The following is a 16,101-nucleotide window of genomic DNA, read 5'->3' on the forward strand; positions in this document are numbered from 1 at the left end:
TTTTTCCAGTCAATCCTAATTTGTATGTTTGAAGAGTGACAAGGATACTTTGCTATATCACAAAGTAACTGGAAACCTTGCAGCAGAAATGTAATTGCTTTCAGGTGAATCTGGTTATAAGCTTCACACTTGAACTGTGACTTCTGATCATCGGTCACTTTGTACTTAACTTGCATACAATTATACTTTTTCTGTTAGATCTTTTGACAAAGATGGGTTGGTCATAGATGGACAGGGTGAGGCTCCAGTGAGCTTTCTTGTCTTACTGTGCAGTTACAGGTTGTGAATATCTAAAGAGGTGCCCTCATACAGAGAATTTCAAAATACGTTTTATCTTTCTCCTTAGCACGCTCCTAGTTAACAGGCCTTATAAATGTGTTATATGTTAAATAAATGATCATTTTAATTGGAACATACACTTTTACTGGTTTCTTAGATTTTGGGTATTTTGTTAGCTCTTGGAATATTTGTTAATTCCATATCAATGAATGTCTCAATGTGGTTAGAATAGGAAATTGTGCATGCACATTACTCTCTGTATGAAGGATTAGTCTGCATAATAGGCAAAAAGGCAGGGTGTTCTCTTCTACTTTTACAATTTTGTAAGAATCCCTTGTGTACTCTTTCTTTAGTTACCACATGGAATGCCTTAATCCGCCTTTAAGCGAGGTACCTGTAGATGAATGGTTCTGTCCACCCTGTGCACCTGCAAATGCTATGCCTGCTGAGGCTGGCAAGTATTTTCTTTATAACATATTTTTAGTTTGAATGACAGAAAAATAGGACTTTTTTTACCATTACAAAATATATCAGAATTTAAATTTAGCATTACTGTAATTTTACAGAGGCATAGTTGCCTGAAAAACCACGTGAAAAGATTTATCCTACGCAGTACCATTACTATGGCAGCAAAATTCAGTAACCAAATGTTGTTGCTTGGACAAGCAAGTTTTCTGAATGTTTGACTATATTGCAACATAAATTGTTAATCTAAATACCTACATATCAACTCATTTATGTGTGAACTGTGTAACTCTTGGTCTCTTGAAAGGTTGCTCAAGTGATGGTTGAACACTGACACAGGTCTTCTTTTAAGAAACAGATCAGGTGAGCGAAGAGGAGGTTGCTTCACTCATTGCTGATGTAATCCCTACCACCAGTCGACTGCGCCCCAGTGCCCGAACACGAGCTATCGCTAGAACACGCCAAAGTGAGCGTGTGCGGGCAACAGTGAACCGAAATAGGATAACAACTGCGCAGAGAATTCAGGTATTGCTTAATCTGAGGGACCTCAGACTTCAGACAGCTTTCCAGTTAACGACCAAGTGTACACAGCGTAGCACTGTTTGTCCATATTAAAGGAATGGGGTGCATACTTGCAGTCATTTCTGGCGTGTAAATCAGAAGTGTGAAGGTTTCTGGTAACAGTTCTTTGGTCTTAATGAATTAAGTACAAGTTTAATAAAAAATAATAATACAGTGTTGGTGTTCAGTATTCCTCAGGTTCTGTAGATCTGTACAGCAAATCATTCCACTGATTCCCCCCCCCCCACTTTTCTGTCCTTATATTCTAAAGTACTTTTAGAATGGGATAGATTTCATAAGAATCTTCAAGCTCCAAGGCCTGCTATAAATTTGCAGGACTAAGGTAACGTATACTTTGTGTCACAGCAGACATTCAATATATAAATATATTTCTAAATATATAATTTCATTTAAATGTGTGTAGGCAGGTGCAGATCCTCACCAAGCAATTGTAATTGAGTTTGTTGTGCTTGTCATTCTGCAGGTCACCACATAATTGTGCCTGATTTTACGACCTTTTTGTGCGATGGTTGTTAAGTAAATTACTGCAGTCATTAAGTGAATCTGTTGTCTGCAGCATTTTTTTCCTGGAAGCCAGGAGTAAACACCAGTTACCAGCAAAAAACCCCCCACCATAAATTGTGGTCTCATGACTGCAGAATAATACAAACAGCTGTAAATGTGAGCCAGTTGTTGAGCTCAAAATGTGATCACATTACAACTTTGAATGCTATGTGAATAGTCGTAAGTTGAGAACTACATCTCCCCCCCCTCTCATGAAATGCCTGCAATACTACATAAGTGTGCAGAGCTGCTTCACTTCTAAAATTAATGATGCAGTCAAGCCCACAACATTTTAAAATGACCTATTGGCAAAAATACATCAATGGTCAAAGGTAACTTTGGTTAAATTGTAGAAAGAGATTGTTTGCCTTGGCTTATTTCTTGTTCCTGCAGATAAATGCAGAAGGTCAAGAAATGCTTAAGATAGATAGTTTTCACGCAAGCATAATCACTGTGTGGACAGGACATTACGTTCACTTGTGTTTCCTAATGGAATGATGGATACATTGACCTGATTCGCCATTTATTTGCTTTACCAATAATTTATGGTAGAGACAAGTTTATGGATTCCTGGACTGAAGGACTTTGAATGATTGAGAGGGAAACACCTGGTGGTAAGAAAGAGATGACATAATTTGGGAGAAAAGTTAGAGGGGAAAGGTTTTCTCTTACATCTTTTCAAGTAAGATTTATGAGTTTAGCATTAGTTAGCTTCAACCAGTAATTATAAACATTTATCTTGATTTTAGCATGTACCAAGCTACCTTATGTCTTCCTTTCTTGATGAAACAATTGAGGCAGTTGCAGCGGGTCTGAGTACAGCTGTCTACCAGAGACCATTAGGTCCTCGGACCACAACCAGAAAAAAACGAAAAGGAGGTAATTCAATCACAATGATGGAATTTAGTCACATTTTCTAGGGAAGCTTGTCACGGAGGAACATGCCTGACTTATCCACCCATCATGCCAGTACAGTTCTGATTGAACTCAGATCTCTTTGCCCTTAAACTGAAATACCCTCCCGGTAGACTTCATTATTTATGTAATGTTTTCATTCTACAATGTGTCTCTCCAGTGTAAGTTCAATAACTTCCATTTAATAATGCGGATGTGAACAAACAGAAGACGAAAAGGAACATTCTCATAAAACATTCTTTTGGGGGGAAAAAATAGCAAACGGCTAAAGGATGGCAGAATAGGTAGAAAAATTTTCTTCCAAAATTTTACAGCTGAAAAATGCATGTGAGCAGCAGATTTTCTATTTGATGACTGTAGGTCTCAGAAAAGAATAAAGCAGTTCCTGTATACGGAAGCTTTTGATAAGCATCCGTATATGGCCGTAGACCTAATGAAATCTGTGCATCCGTATATTAATGCATAGAATTGCTTTTGATGAGAAAAATCATTCAATTAGAGATTAATGTAGGTCGCAGATGTATAAGGAGTGTGGACCTTGTGCTGCTTGGTAAATACCGGTATGTGAAATGTGGCATGAGCTAATATTTTGCATTATGCAGTCAATAAAATTGTCAGTGCACTCAGAGGATCAGATATCTCAATCCTCCTAATAGTTTTGGGCAAATAGCTTTGGGAATGTTAAGAACAAGTCCTGTGTCAGCAGGGATGCCATAGAGATGTGGCTGTTTACAAAGCATGTGTCTTTTAGAACACTGTTTAACTGATGGGAGTAATAGTCCCTGCCATTCCCTCTAGCTCCAACTTATATTTCTCTTCTCTCTGAGGAAATTGGCACATTTTTAAGCTAAAAAGTGCATAGCAGTCACCTCCCATTTTTCTTTTCTAAAAGAGACTGAAGCATTCCTGAAAATAAAACAAATGCTGGAGTTGAGTTCTTTGTTTTGCATCATAATTTAACTGGTGGATAAAGAAGAGAGCCATGGGGGGTGAGGGGGGTGAGCACAACAGCCTGTTTTGGGGTCCTTGAAGTTTTCTCATTCATGCAGATATCGCAGAAAATCTATCTGAAATTGCCAACTAGGATGGTGCAATGTGATAAGAGCCCCAACAGAGCATAATCTCTTTATTGTAACTTCCATTTATTCTACATTAAAGCATAAGGCTATTTAAATTTAAGTTGACATCTAGTTGTATATTATTTTAAGCATGGAGGTACACCAGGCATCTCATGTTTGTGATTACTTAATTCTAAAATCTTTGTATTTTGCTTAATTCAGGCAGGAGAAGAAAAGGCACCAGTAAAAAACGCCGTACAAAATCATCTGCTGGGAAAAAAGGCACTGGAAGTTGGATTAAGAGACGCAAGCATCGGACAAAGAGGAGAAAGGGGAAAAAACTCCAGGTATTTTCCCATGCTGTTTTCAGGAGTGCAGAAATATAATTGGTTAATCAAGTAGCATGTTTTATTGGAATTTTTTTTTAATTCAGTGATAATTTTTAGAGGATGTTGGTGGCTGCTATTGTGTATTTTCTGTTTTGCCTCTTAAGTCAACTGGACATTTTTAGCTTAGTTAACTTGCTATCCTATCCAGATGAAGGCCGAGGTGACAGCTCGTTCTCGAATAGCAAAAACCCTTCATCTTGGCAAGCCTATACATGGTACTTCATTCCCTTCCATCTGCAAGCCGATAGAACCATCGCTTGGGCTTATGAGAGCTGATATTGGAGCTGCCTCCCTCTCTGTCTTTGGGGATCCCTTTGAATTAGATCCATACAACAGGTAAGCATAAGATAAACGGGAAGAAGAGAATGTTTAAAGAAACCAGAAACCATCTCTCTTTAAAGAACAATCGAGGTTGCCCAAATTCCAGCATGACATCTGAGTGTAGCAGTAGCAATAGCACTTAAACTTATATACCGCTTCACAGTGCTTTACAGCCCTCTCTAAGCAGTTTACAGAATCAGCATATTGGCCCCCAACAATCTGGGCCTCATTTTACCGACCTCGGGAGGGTAGAAGGCTGAGTCAACCTTGAGCCATTCAGAATCAAACTGCTGGAGTGAGCAGCGAGTTTCCCTGAAGTACAGGTAACCCCCCAGGTACAAACGTTCATTTATCGAGTTTTCATAAAAATGAATTTATTCAGAAAGGGTAGTTACATTAGAAATTCAAAACTGCGACCAAAAAGAGGCCTCTGTAACCATGTGACTTGGATTCAGTCACTGCTGGAGTGGCGGCCATTTTTAATTTTGTGACTTGTCTGGGCCATTCGAGTTACGAGCCGGCAGGGTTTTTTAAAAAAATTGTAAAATTGAGTCTGATTCATTTGACTTTTTTTTTTTTACTTATGATCCTAATGGACAGGCTCCATTAAGCTTGTACCTCGAGGACTATCTGTATTGCATTCTAACCACTGCACCACCATGGCTCTGTATCTCTTCTTTTGTGTATATTGATGTTTTCGGTGGTACATATTTCAAGTCTGAGTATATTACAAATTTGCTTGTCTTCCTTTGAGAACCTCATACTGATGCTCCCCTCATATTTTACTTGGTATCTTCTTCCTCTTGAATTTTTTTTCTTTGTCTTAACATAACAACAGGTTAAATGTTTCATATACCTCCTATGTAATGGGTTTTCTCATTTTGTTTTGCTTGAAACTGAAAACCTCTGGAATGTTCCATTTCCTGCCTGGGCCTTGCTAGTATGACCATTCTAGGGATAATCTAGAAATTAATTCTCCAACTGGAAGCAGTTTGATGCTCTGAACATGGTCCCTCTTTGAAGCAGACCTGTTTTATCAAAACACTATGTCCGGAACATCATAAGCTATATTTTGTTCAGAAAATTAACTTCTAGAAAACTGACATAACTCATAAATAGCTCAGTCAGTATGCCAGAGAAGAAATAGTGTGTTCTAGAGTTTTCCAGAATGTTTCACTCTCTAAATGTTAAATTGTGTACATTCCTATTTGGGACTCTTGAAAAAAAAGTTTAATGTATTCCTTACTGCAATTTTGACATTTCTTAGAATTATTTGTGTCTTTTTAAATACTTACTGCTAATACAGCACCGATTGCATGTTGCATTGATCTTACCAGGAAAGGAAAAAATTGGGTCTAGTGCCAAAGTAGATCAGGACATTTACTCAAGAGAAATGAATGCATTGCATGTATGCTTTCCCTCAATTTCAAACATTTTCCATCTAATTTTTTCTATAATAATAATAATAATAATAATAATAATAATAATAATAATAATAATAATAATAATAATAATAGCATCACTTGAACACCTTTGGCATTGACAGTCACCGTTGTGCAAATGGAAAAGGCAGCTCTGCTAAGAATAGCTTAAACATGCTACAACAATTCCTTTAACAGCGTCAAACAATAATGTCTTGGGAAGGACTTGGGAAGGTGGATCAAAATGCCAAATCCAGTCTAGACATCTGGCTGACTGTGGAAGCCACCATAATAATAATAATAATAATAATAATAATAATAATAATAATAATAATAATAATAATAATAATAATAATAATAATAATAATAATAATAATAATAATAATAATAATAATAATAATAATAATAATAGGTAAAGCTGAGCTATGATTGGACATTTTCAGTGATTTTTGAGTTTTTCTCTCTTTAGCAATGAAGAGCTTCCTGTTGCCAACTCAGCCTCACCAGTGAGCATCAAAAGAAGAATTCTTTCCCAGTCAGCACTTAGATCTCATCGCCCTGTTGCTAGGCCAGTGGCTGTTGGGCTCCCAGGGTAAGACTAGTCAGAGAAGATGCTTTCTTGTATAAAGTACTTGCTTGAGCTTTCTGACAAAGTTTTCTTCTGCCTGGGGATCTCTTATGGTTTCTTTGCATGCCATGTCGAAAAGCTACCCTTCCCTCCAGTGCAGGTAATATAAACAGAACATATACCATGACAGTCTTGATGGTTAATCGTCTTTGGATAAGATATGGATGATTTCTTTCCATTTTTCTTCTGCTGAAAAAAATCACAAAACAGTATAAAGGAAGAATTGACACACGTAGCTAATATTACAAAAGGAACATTTTCACTGAATTCTGAATCAAGGGGAAAGTAATGAGGAAGTAGTGCAATACTAATATCTCTCACAGTTGCATATATTGTGCTTCTTGATAGCAGTTTGTCTTCCAGGATAAAAGCCTGTTTGACATAAAGAGTTTAGGGTCCCGTTGTAAACTTTTCTCTTTGTAGGATCTTCAAGTTAAAAAACATATACTTCCAAGAATATTGGGAAAAGCCAGTGTGATGTAATGATTGAAGTGTTGAGTAAGAGAAAGGAAACCCAGGATCTAGTCCACCCTCAGTTACAGAAGCCCATTGGGTAACTTTGGGCCAATCATTCTCCCTCAGCCTAACTGATCACACAAATTGTGTTGGATTGGGGGGGAAAATAGGAGAAAGCACTCTACATGCCTGAATTAAAGATTGGACATAAAGTGAATGAAAAATGCGTGTGGTAAGCTCAGAATATTTAATTAAAAGTATTTTTTAAAATACTGAAAAGAAAGAATATTTAATTAAAAAGTGAATTTCCTGAGAGAGTAGCCAAAGTTGATCTTTTTGACTTTATTTTGTACATGCATGTATGGCTTTAGAATTAGTTGAGAAGTACTGGTTTCACAATTCTGTCTGCTTTCTCTTTAAAAAAAAGCTTAATGTGTCTGCACTAAAATTGAATTTAGCAAAATGAAAATATTCAGTGTGTGCCTTGGTGATCATTGTCAATGTTAATATATGGTTAATGTTTAACTTTAGATACATATATACGTATATACTAACTTTGTGGGGGGTTTTTTTGGGAATATGAAAACATTTAATAGTTTTTTTCAATATATGGAAGGTATGGTAGTTGAAATAAATGTAATTTAAGAAATGGTATTCTTCTATAGAAAATCTTATACGTACTCAAAACAATATGAAACAATTGATGGCCAGAGGGAGGCAATTCTGTTTGCAGCCTGGGGAATGTGTCCTAAAAATGCAGGAGATTTTTTTCTGTTGTACATAAAAAGGTACAGTGTGTATTTCTGGAGGACATTGTCATCACTGTCCTCTGTTTTGATGGAGAAAGCTGAGGAAAGCAAAGGCAAAGTCCTATTCCTTTTTTTTGATACACAGTTCTGCCTTTTTTTGGTGTGTGGGAGTGAGGAGGAGGAGGAGGAATGGGGATGGAAGAAATGTTACAAATCAGATTTATAGACCACAGAAAGTAGATTTCTCTTTTAGAGGAATCAACTAAGCCAGAAGGTAGCTTTGTTTATAAGCCATAGTTTTTGACTCCGTATACTGGGGAAACAAACCATGGGTTGTTTAACAAACCATCTTCAAACAACCCATGGTTAGTATATACGCCTGTTTCTCTCAATTCTATTTTAAATTGAATTTAAACTGCATTCCGCTATAAGCATTTTTGTTTCTTGATTTATAATAGAAAATGTAAAGGAAATGTTTTTGTTCTTGTGTAAGCATACTTCTGCATGCAGGTAGTCCTCAACTTACAACTACAGTTGAGCCCAAAATTTCCATTGCGAAGCAAGGCACTTGTTAAGTGAGTTTCGCTCCACTCTATGACCTTTCTTGTCACCGCTGTTAAATGAATCGCTGCAGTTATTAGTTAGCAACACGTTTGTTAAGTGAATCCGGCTTCCTCCATTGGCTTTGTCAGAAGGTCGCAAAAGCTGATCACATGACTGCAGGACACTGAAACCGTCATAAATACATGCCAGTTGCCGAGTGTCTGAATTTTGATCACATGACCCTGGGATGCTTCAGAGGTTGTAAGTGTTAAAAACAGCCATAAGTCACTTTTTCCAGTGCTGTTGTAACTTTGAACAGTCACTAAATGACTGGTTGTAAGTCTACGACTACCTATATTTATTAACATTTCCCTTTTTTTTAATGTTTGCTTATTTAGGCCAGGGTTAGATACCAATCATGTTATAAGAAAGTTAAGCAAAAGTTAAGCAATCTATAAAATAAAACAGTAGCACAGCCAGTCACAAAGTCCTGAGTTACCTATAGATCTTTAGAGTAACTGCTTCTAGTGATGAGTTTGTAGGATGCAACTTGTTTACTTCATTTTAAATAGTGACCCTGTTCCTTTAACAGGCATATGAGAAGGAATGTTGGCTCTGGGGTGTTCTTTTGCAGTTGGAGACTAAGTCAGGGATTGGGGATTTGGCCAAACAGGACGATTACTTAGGGGTATGAAAGGAAAGGGCAAAAGGGGGGCTACTTTATGTTTTGGAGGAATGAGTGAGACAGTTTTATATCATCAGCCAAAAACTGTTATTATTAGATGCGGTACCAACTATGTCTTTGGTTCTTCTTAGAAAAAGAGAAAATAGGTCCCTGCTTTAAAAGAGCGTACAACTGACTTACAGGGGGGATAAAAGTCATGGGCTAATCAGAGGAAGTACCTGATCTTTTTTTTTTTTAATGTGAAATGTATCAATATCATCTTAAAGTAATTTATGAATTGCTTAAACGTAGCTACAGTGGAGATTGATTGTGACAAATCAATTGTAGAAAACTGGATTTTAAGGAAGAATTTGAGAATATAGCAGTAAGAGAAATGACATCGTAGATCTTGAAGGCTCAAAGCGAAGAATTCAGATTCTGGATCTTTGCTACCCTACTTGAAATCTTTCACTTTTTGGTTAGGAAGATAAAAGGGGAGTTGTAAGTCATCCAGCAATGCCAGAATTTGTGGTTCCAAACCATTCTTGGAAGTTATTTTCAACGTAATTACATTTGTATCCAAAATCCAAGCCAGCAGAGTTGCAGTTGAAGACGCCGTGTTGGCAAAGGCTGCCCTCTAGGCCAATCAGCTTTGAAGAGAGAGTTTGGATATTATGATGATATTTATGGGAATTCAGATAGAAGCAAACTAGATCTAATGAGAAGCAATCATGCTTACTATTCTTTCCTGTCCACAGTCAATATGGGAGTCAGTGAAGTCAGTTTTCCATATCAGGAATACTAGAAGACATATTTGAGGAAGAGCTTTGTGATACGTGATATGTGGCTCTTTTTTTCCTTCAACACTTCAGTAAAAGTAGCTAATTTACAGTTCTTCAGTGATATTGAATAAGCCAGATTTTTTTTTTAAAACAAAAATTACTTGGTATTATTTGGTATTACTTGGTATTAAATTACCAAGTAATACCAAATAAATATACGTGGTAAAATTACTTGGTATTAAAAGAAGGTACCTGGCCTTCTTTTCAGTCTCCTCTTCCCCCCCCCCCCATATTTCTATCATAAGATTGCTGTGAAATACTAAGTAGTAGAAGGTGAGAAAGAGAGAAAGGATCCTAAAGTTTTGACTAGTAAATTTGCATACAAGAAATAGTTTCCATGTTTAGGATTTGAAGAGGGTCATTTGACTGGATTCCTGCTCCTCTCCCCAAGAATTATAAAATGAAAAGAAGTTTCTGTCCTGTGGATCCATGCCTGTAAAATACTATTACTATTAATAAATGTGCTTTAAAGTTTAGGGAGCTTTCTGCTTCCTTTTTATTAGGAGCCATCCTGTAAGCCGAGTACACTGAGATGTCTCCTCTAGAGCCAGAGGGCCAAAGCTCATTGAGATTTAGGGGAGAATCTACTAAAGAGCAGGAATGCAGCCAAATGTTAACCTCCAAAGAAGGCAAGTTGAAGGTGAGTTTCTGCAGGTAAGGTGAAACCAAAATGGCACCAGTAGGAATGCCATAATGACATTCCAACGTGGGAGCAATTCATTGGGTTTTGTTTTGTTTTGCAAAATATGCGTTGAACTTTAGCTGAACATAACGGTTTTATCGGTTTACATATAAATTTGTAAGCTGTCCTTCAGAATTAAGTTCTTGGATGCAGGGTATTTTTTTTTTTAAAAAAAGTAGAAATACAGGTAGTGACCTCAATTAGTGACCACAATTGAAACTAGTAACTCTTGCTAAGCACCACGGTGGCGAAGCAAAACATCACGTGACCATGATGGACTCATGAACTCACTTCCACTGGGGTTGTTAAACAAATCACATGCGGTTGTTAAGCAAGACATGACAATGACTTGCAATGACTTGCAATCTTGCTTTCTCCACTCACTTTGCCTGTTGCCACCCAGTTGCTAAGCACACAAATGGTGATCACATGACTGTGGACACTACGGTGGTCATAAATGCGCACCTACAAAGCACTCAAATGCCAATCATGTGATCTCTGGAATGCTGTGATGGCCATAAATGCAAAGATTGGTCATAAAATTACATTTTCAGTGCCATTATAGCTTTGAGTGGTTGCTAAATGTGGTCAGTAAGCAAGACCCACCTGGATAGTTTTAGATGTCACTTGTTCAAAGTGAGTGCCTATCTAGCGTCAACTCGTGATGTATTTACATAGTGGCCTTTCATTATTCCTGCATTTTCAAGAAATATTCCTAGTGACAAAATGGCAAGATAATTTAAAGCAATGGGTTGCATGTAGCAAAAGCCTCCCTTGGCTGGAAAGATGCCTTCAATTATCACAGTGGTTCTCAACCTTTTTAATGCCGCGACCCCAACCGGTCGTAAGTCGAGGACTAAACCGGTCGTAAGTTGAGGACTAAACCGGTCGTATGTCAAGGACTACCCAACCGGTCGTAAGTTGAGTACTTTCCCTACCCGGGAGCACCGCGCATGCGTGGTTCCGCCCCCTGCGCCGGCCGAGGCGTAGCTGGCAAGCGGCAGAGACGGAGCAGGCCGACCACCAGCTGGCCCAGCCCAAGGGAGGTAAGGCACCCGCCAGAAAAGGGGGGGAAAAATGGCGGACAAAAAAAATGGCATATAGCCTTGCTTGGCGACCCCCATGAAATGGTCAATCGACCCCAAATGGGGTCCCGACCCACAGGTTGAGAACCACTGAATTATCAGGAAGCTTTCGATCTGGTGCAGTTTTGCTGTTTGCTGAATAGGAGTCATGCTCTCAAGTTTCTCCATTCATCTTACTGTGTGGTGTGAATCACAGATCAGTGGGAGAGTTGCTGCTGGGGAAGAGAGAGGGAAGAAGGATGGACTAATATCACCTCCCATTCTGCCCATTGATATGTTCTGAGATGATCCCATGAAGTTAACACAAATTTCCTATATTTTCCTAAAACCGCTCAGTCAAAATAGTACTCAAATAATCCTATTAAATAGCAGGTTTTAATTATTTACTGAAAAAGATAAGCTACCGTAGGCAGGGCAAATTAATTGGGCAAGGCTTGCCATAATGTAGGTGGTACTGCAAAAAAAAAAAAAAAAGAAAATCTTGTATGCTCTGAGTTCATTTTATTTCTAGCAAAGAATACAAAGCTGGGCCTCTGTGTGTGATCTCAAGGTTCAGAAACATTTGTATAGATAGAGGAGGATTTAATGTGCTCCATTGTAGATTTTTAGGATCACTTGTTAATCAAAATGGGGGGGGGGTATAAACTTGAAGATATGTACAGTATTTCATTTGCCAATTCCAAGCAAATACTCATTTTGAAAGAAAGAAAAAGCTCCAGTCATTCTAAGATTTGTTTCTCCTTTGTTTTTTCTTCCTTTTCACATATTGCTATTTTTGCTATTTCTTTTCCACTTGTTTCTCTTCATGAGGAATGGGACGTGTCTTAGATTGTGTTATGCTATATGTTATAATTTAAAAGCCCATTTTGCAATTATTTTTTTTTAAAAAAAACAATTGTTATATCTGACACATATTAAATTCTTAAATTTGCAACACAGCTCATTTAATTCAACGAGATTAAAGACTTGTGGCTTTTTTTTTTTACATTTGGTTGTTTCTAACCGTTGTACTTACTTGGACATATAATTCACTAGCTTTCTTGCCACAGTTGTTAAATGAATCGCTGCAGTTGTTAAGTTAGTCATGCAGTTGTTAACTGAATCTGGCTTCCCCATTGACTTGCTTGTCAGAAGGTCACAAAAGCTGATCACATGACCCCAGTACACTGCAACCGTCATAAATATGAGTTGATTGCCAAACATCTGAATTTTAATCATGTGACCATGGGAATGCTACAACGGTCGTGTGAAAAAAAACAATCATAAGTCACTTTTTTCAGTGCTGTTGTAACTTCAAACGGTCACTAAACGAACTGTCGTAAGTTGACCAGCTGTTCAAAATCTGGAGCAAGGAAGGCCCACTTCTGCATCTTCATATAACATACTAATCTCAGACTAATAATAATAATAATAATAATAATAATAATAATAATAATAATAATAATAATAATAAAAAACAACAACAAAGACCTACTAATAGAAATAGAAAGATTGTGGCAAAGGCAAGCAAGGGTAGTACCAATAGTAATAGGTGCCTTGGGTGTAATCCCAAAACAACTGGAACACCATTGGCATTGACAAATTCACCATTAGTCAATTGCAAAAGGCGTCCTTACTAGGAACTGCTTCCATCCTGTGACGATATCTCTAATACCATCAAACATCCACATCTGCCTATCCCAGGTCCTTGGTAAGGACTCGATAGGTAGACAAAAATGCCAAATCCAGTCTGAACATCTGGCTGACTGTGCGATGATCCTCAATAATAAAAATAAAAATAAAAGTTGGAAGGGACCTTGGAGATCATCTAGTCCAACGCCCTGCCCAGGCAGGAAACCCAATACCAATTTGAAGATGAGTTTGTTACAGAGCACACTGCGTGTTCCTTTAAAATCTGAGTTACACGGCCTCTGGAAAATGTTTCAAAGAAGAAGCCTTTTCTGCATTTTCCACCAGCTGCATTTTCAGTTTGTCTTCAAGGTCAGCCCTACGTGTAACATGCATTGCAGCAGTCTTAACAATGAACCTAGTTAGTAGAAGATAGACTACTTTAACTACTGGGCCATTATTGCCTAGAAAAGATTGCACTTGATGGGCCAATTGCTGAAATGCGTTCCGGATAGCTGAGGCCAATTGGGTTCTGATGAAAGGGAAGAGAACTCCAGCCTGCTCTGCGCTTGCCCCTTCCGAATCAGTGCTACCCCATTCAGAGTCTGAGATCTCTCCCAGTCCCCGGAAACACATGTTGCTCATCTCCAGACCTTTCGGGATTTTCATTTTCTTGGCCTTCTTCCAGTCTGTAGCGAAACTTGCATGGAATGATGTGTTGCCATATTGCATGTCTTCCAACTCTTTCCTTTCAGCGGTCTCTAGAGAAAAAACTGTACCTGACCTTTTATTTCCTTATCATAATTGTTTTATTTCATTTTTTGTGCTGCCTTTTTTTTTTTTTTTTTTAGAAAGAGCGGGCAGCAGTAATTTAAAATAAGTGTTGCCTGTGTAAAAACCATATCGTTGTGCTGAGTTCATGGACTATACTTCTGAACTTCTAAGAAAAGCTAATGTCCTAAGCCAGTGTTTCTCAACCTTGACAATTTTAAGGCATGTGGACTTCAACTCCCAGAATTCCACAGCCAGCAATGCTGGCTGTGGAATTCTGGGAGTTGAAGCCCACATGCCTTAAAATTGTCAAGGTTGAGAAACACTGTCCTAAGCTGATGCAATTGGCGTACTTCTGTGCAATACAAAACTCTCTGATTTATAGGAGGGGCGTTCCTGCCTTGATACCTGAGCCAGAAGCTGAGCCAGCCCCCGTGCCCGACTTGTTGGGGAGCATCCTGACTGGACAGAGCCTCCTTATGATGAGTGGTTCTGATGTGGTGATTAACAGAGATGGATCCTTAACAGCAAAGAAAACAGGTGAGTCTAAAGCTTTTAACAGCCTTGTTTTTATTTTAGTTTTATCTTTATTCATTTTGATTCATACAGCCACCCATTTCAAAAATGTGGTTCTAGGTGGGGTTAACAAAATGTACACAGCAGCCAAGGGCAAAACAAAACCACGCAATCAAAACAACCAGAAAACTGACTATATGACACACACACACACGGGGCCCCAGGCTTGAGCAGAGAATCAAACCTTCAAGGCTTTGTGGAATGCCAAAACAGTCAGGGCCCTTCTACTCTCCAGAGGGATGATATTCTAGAGCAGGGGTGTCAAACTCAATTTCATTGAGGGCCGCATCAGCATTGCAGTTGCCCTCGGGGGGCGGGGTGGTTGTGGCTAGGGTGGGTGCGGCCTACTGGGTGGGCGTGGATGGAGTGGGTGTGGTCTACTGGGTGGCCATGGCCAGCTCTACATGGTTCGCGTCAAGAGTGCCTGTGGGGGCCTGGGCAGGAGTGGGACAGATCTGAGGGTCTCTGGCAGAAGGGGGCAAGCGCCAAGGCATGGTCCATTTCTTCATTCCTCACAAAGGGTGACACCTCTCCAGCATGCACCCAGGGGACAGGGCCGACATGGCAGGGGCTGATTCCTTGCTGTTTCTAGACGGCCTTGTGGAGCTAAGACTGAATGCGTTTCAGCATAGAAGGCCACCACAAAATTGTACATTGGCTCCCAGCCAGCCTGGGCCAGGGCCAAGGCAGTGGGGGCCCTTCTCTCACTGTTTCCAGGATGGCTTCGTGGGCCACATGAAACCACTTCGCAGGCCGCATCCGGCCCCTGGGCCTTGTGTTTGACATGTCTGTTCTAGAGGGCATAGGCCAGTGATGGCGAATCTTTTAGAGACCGAGTGCCCAAAATGCAACCCAAAACCCATTTATGTATCATTGGGTGCTGGGTGGGCATGGCCCATTGGGTGGGTGTGGCTGCGGTGATAACGGCAGACTGGGTGGGACTAAAAAGGTCAATCAATCAATTCCAACTTTGCGAGATCTTTTTTTTCCCCACGAGAAGTTGAAATTGATTGATTGATTGAACCTTTTTTTTTTTTTTTGCACACGGCGGAGGCCTAAAGCGAAAACCCTTCAGCTGGGTTTTATAAAACCCAGCTTTATAAAACCCAGCTGAAGGCCTAGAACTGGGGCGACAGCGCACGTGCCCACAGAGAGGGCTCTGCGTGCCACCTGTGGCACTCGTTCCATAGGTTCACCACCATGGGCATAGGCCATAAAAGAAAAGGTTTTTCTTCCTGAGTGCTGCCAAACAACACTCTGGAGCTGATGGGACCTGAAGCATGCCCCTCCTGCTGAACCTGATGGGATGGGTAGAAATATCCAGGGAGAGATGGTTCTGCAGGTAGCCTTCCCACCAGCATCTTGAATTGCACCTGGAAGCATATTAGTAGCCAATGCAGCTCTTTGAGCAGAAGTGTCACATGTCACATTCTGTACCATGAGTGACTGAACAGAGCCTCCTGGTCCAGGAAAGGGTACAAGAGACATACGACCAAGAGCTCTTGAAGCAAGAGCTTTGAGTCT

The 16,101-nt window shown here is 39.4% G+C and overlaps 1 protein-coding gene across 1 annotated transcript in view; it reads left to right on the forward strand.

Annotated features, from left to right (window-relative positions):
• The window catches only part of PHRF1 (PHD and ring finger domains 1), a 35,465-nt gene that overhangs the window by 9,678 nt on the left and 9,686 nt on the right, over nucleotides 1-16,101 (forward strand). Inside the window, exons 7-13 of the mRNA XM_015821882.1 lie at nucleotides 633-733; nucleotides 1,103-1,269; nucleotides 2,619-2,748; nucleotides 4,065-4,189; nucleotides 4,380-4,567; nucleotides 6,443-6,565; nucleotides 14,387-14,541. Coding sequence (XP_015677368.1) covers nucleotides 633-733; nucleotides 1,103-1,269; nucleotides 2,619-2,748; nucleotides 4,065-4,189; nucleotides 4,380-4,567; nucleotides 6,443-6,565; nucleotides 14,387-14,541 — 989 coding nt within the window. The remainder of the gene's footprint in view (nucleotides 1-632; nucleotides 734-1,102; nucleotides 1,270-2,618; nucleotides 2,749-4,064; nucleotides 4,190-4,379; nucleotides 4,568-6,442; nucleotides 6,566-14,386; nucleotides 14,542-16,101) is intronic.

Source organism: Protobothrops mucrosquamatus, unplaced genomic scaffold, assembly GCF_001527695.2.
Source record: "Protobothrops mucrosquamatus isolate PMUCROS unplaced genomic scaffold, P.Mucros_1.0 scaffold1417, whole genome shotgun sequence".
NCBI classification, from domain to species: domain Eukaryota; kingdom Metazoa; phylum Chordata; class Lepidosauria; order Squamata; family Viperidae; genus Protobothrops; species Protobothrops mucrosquamatus.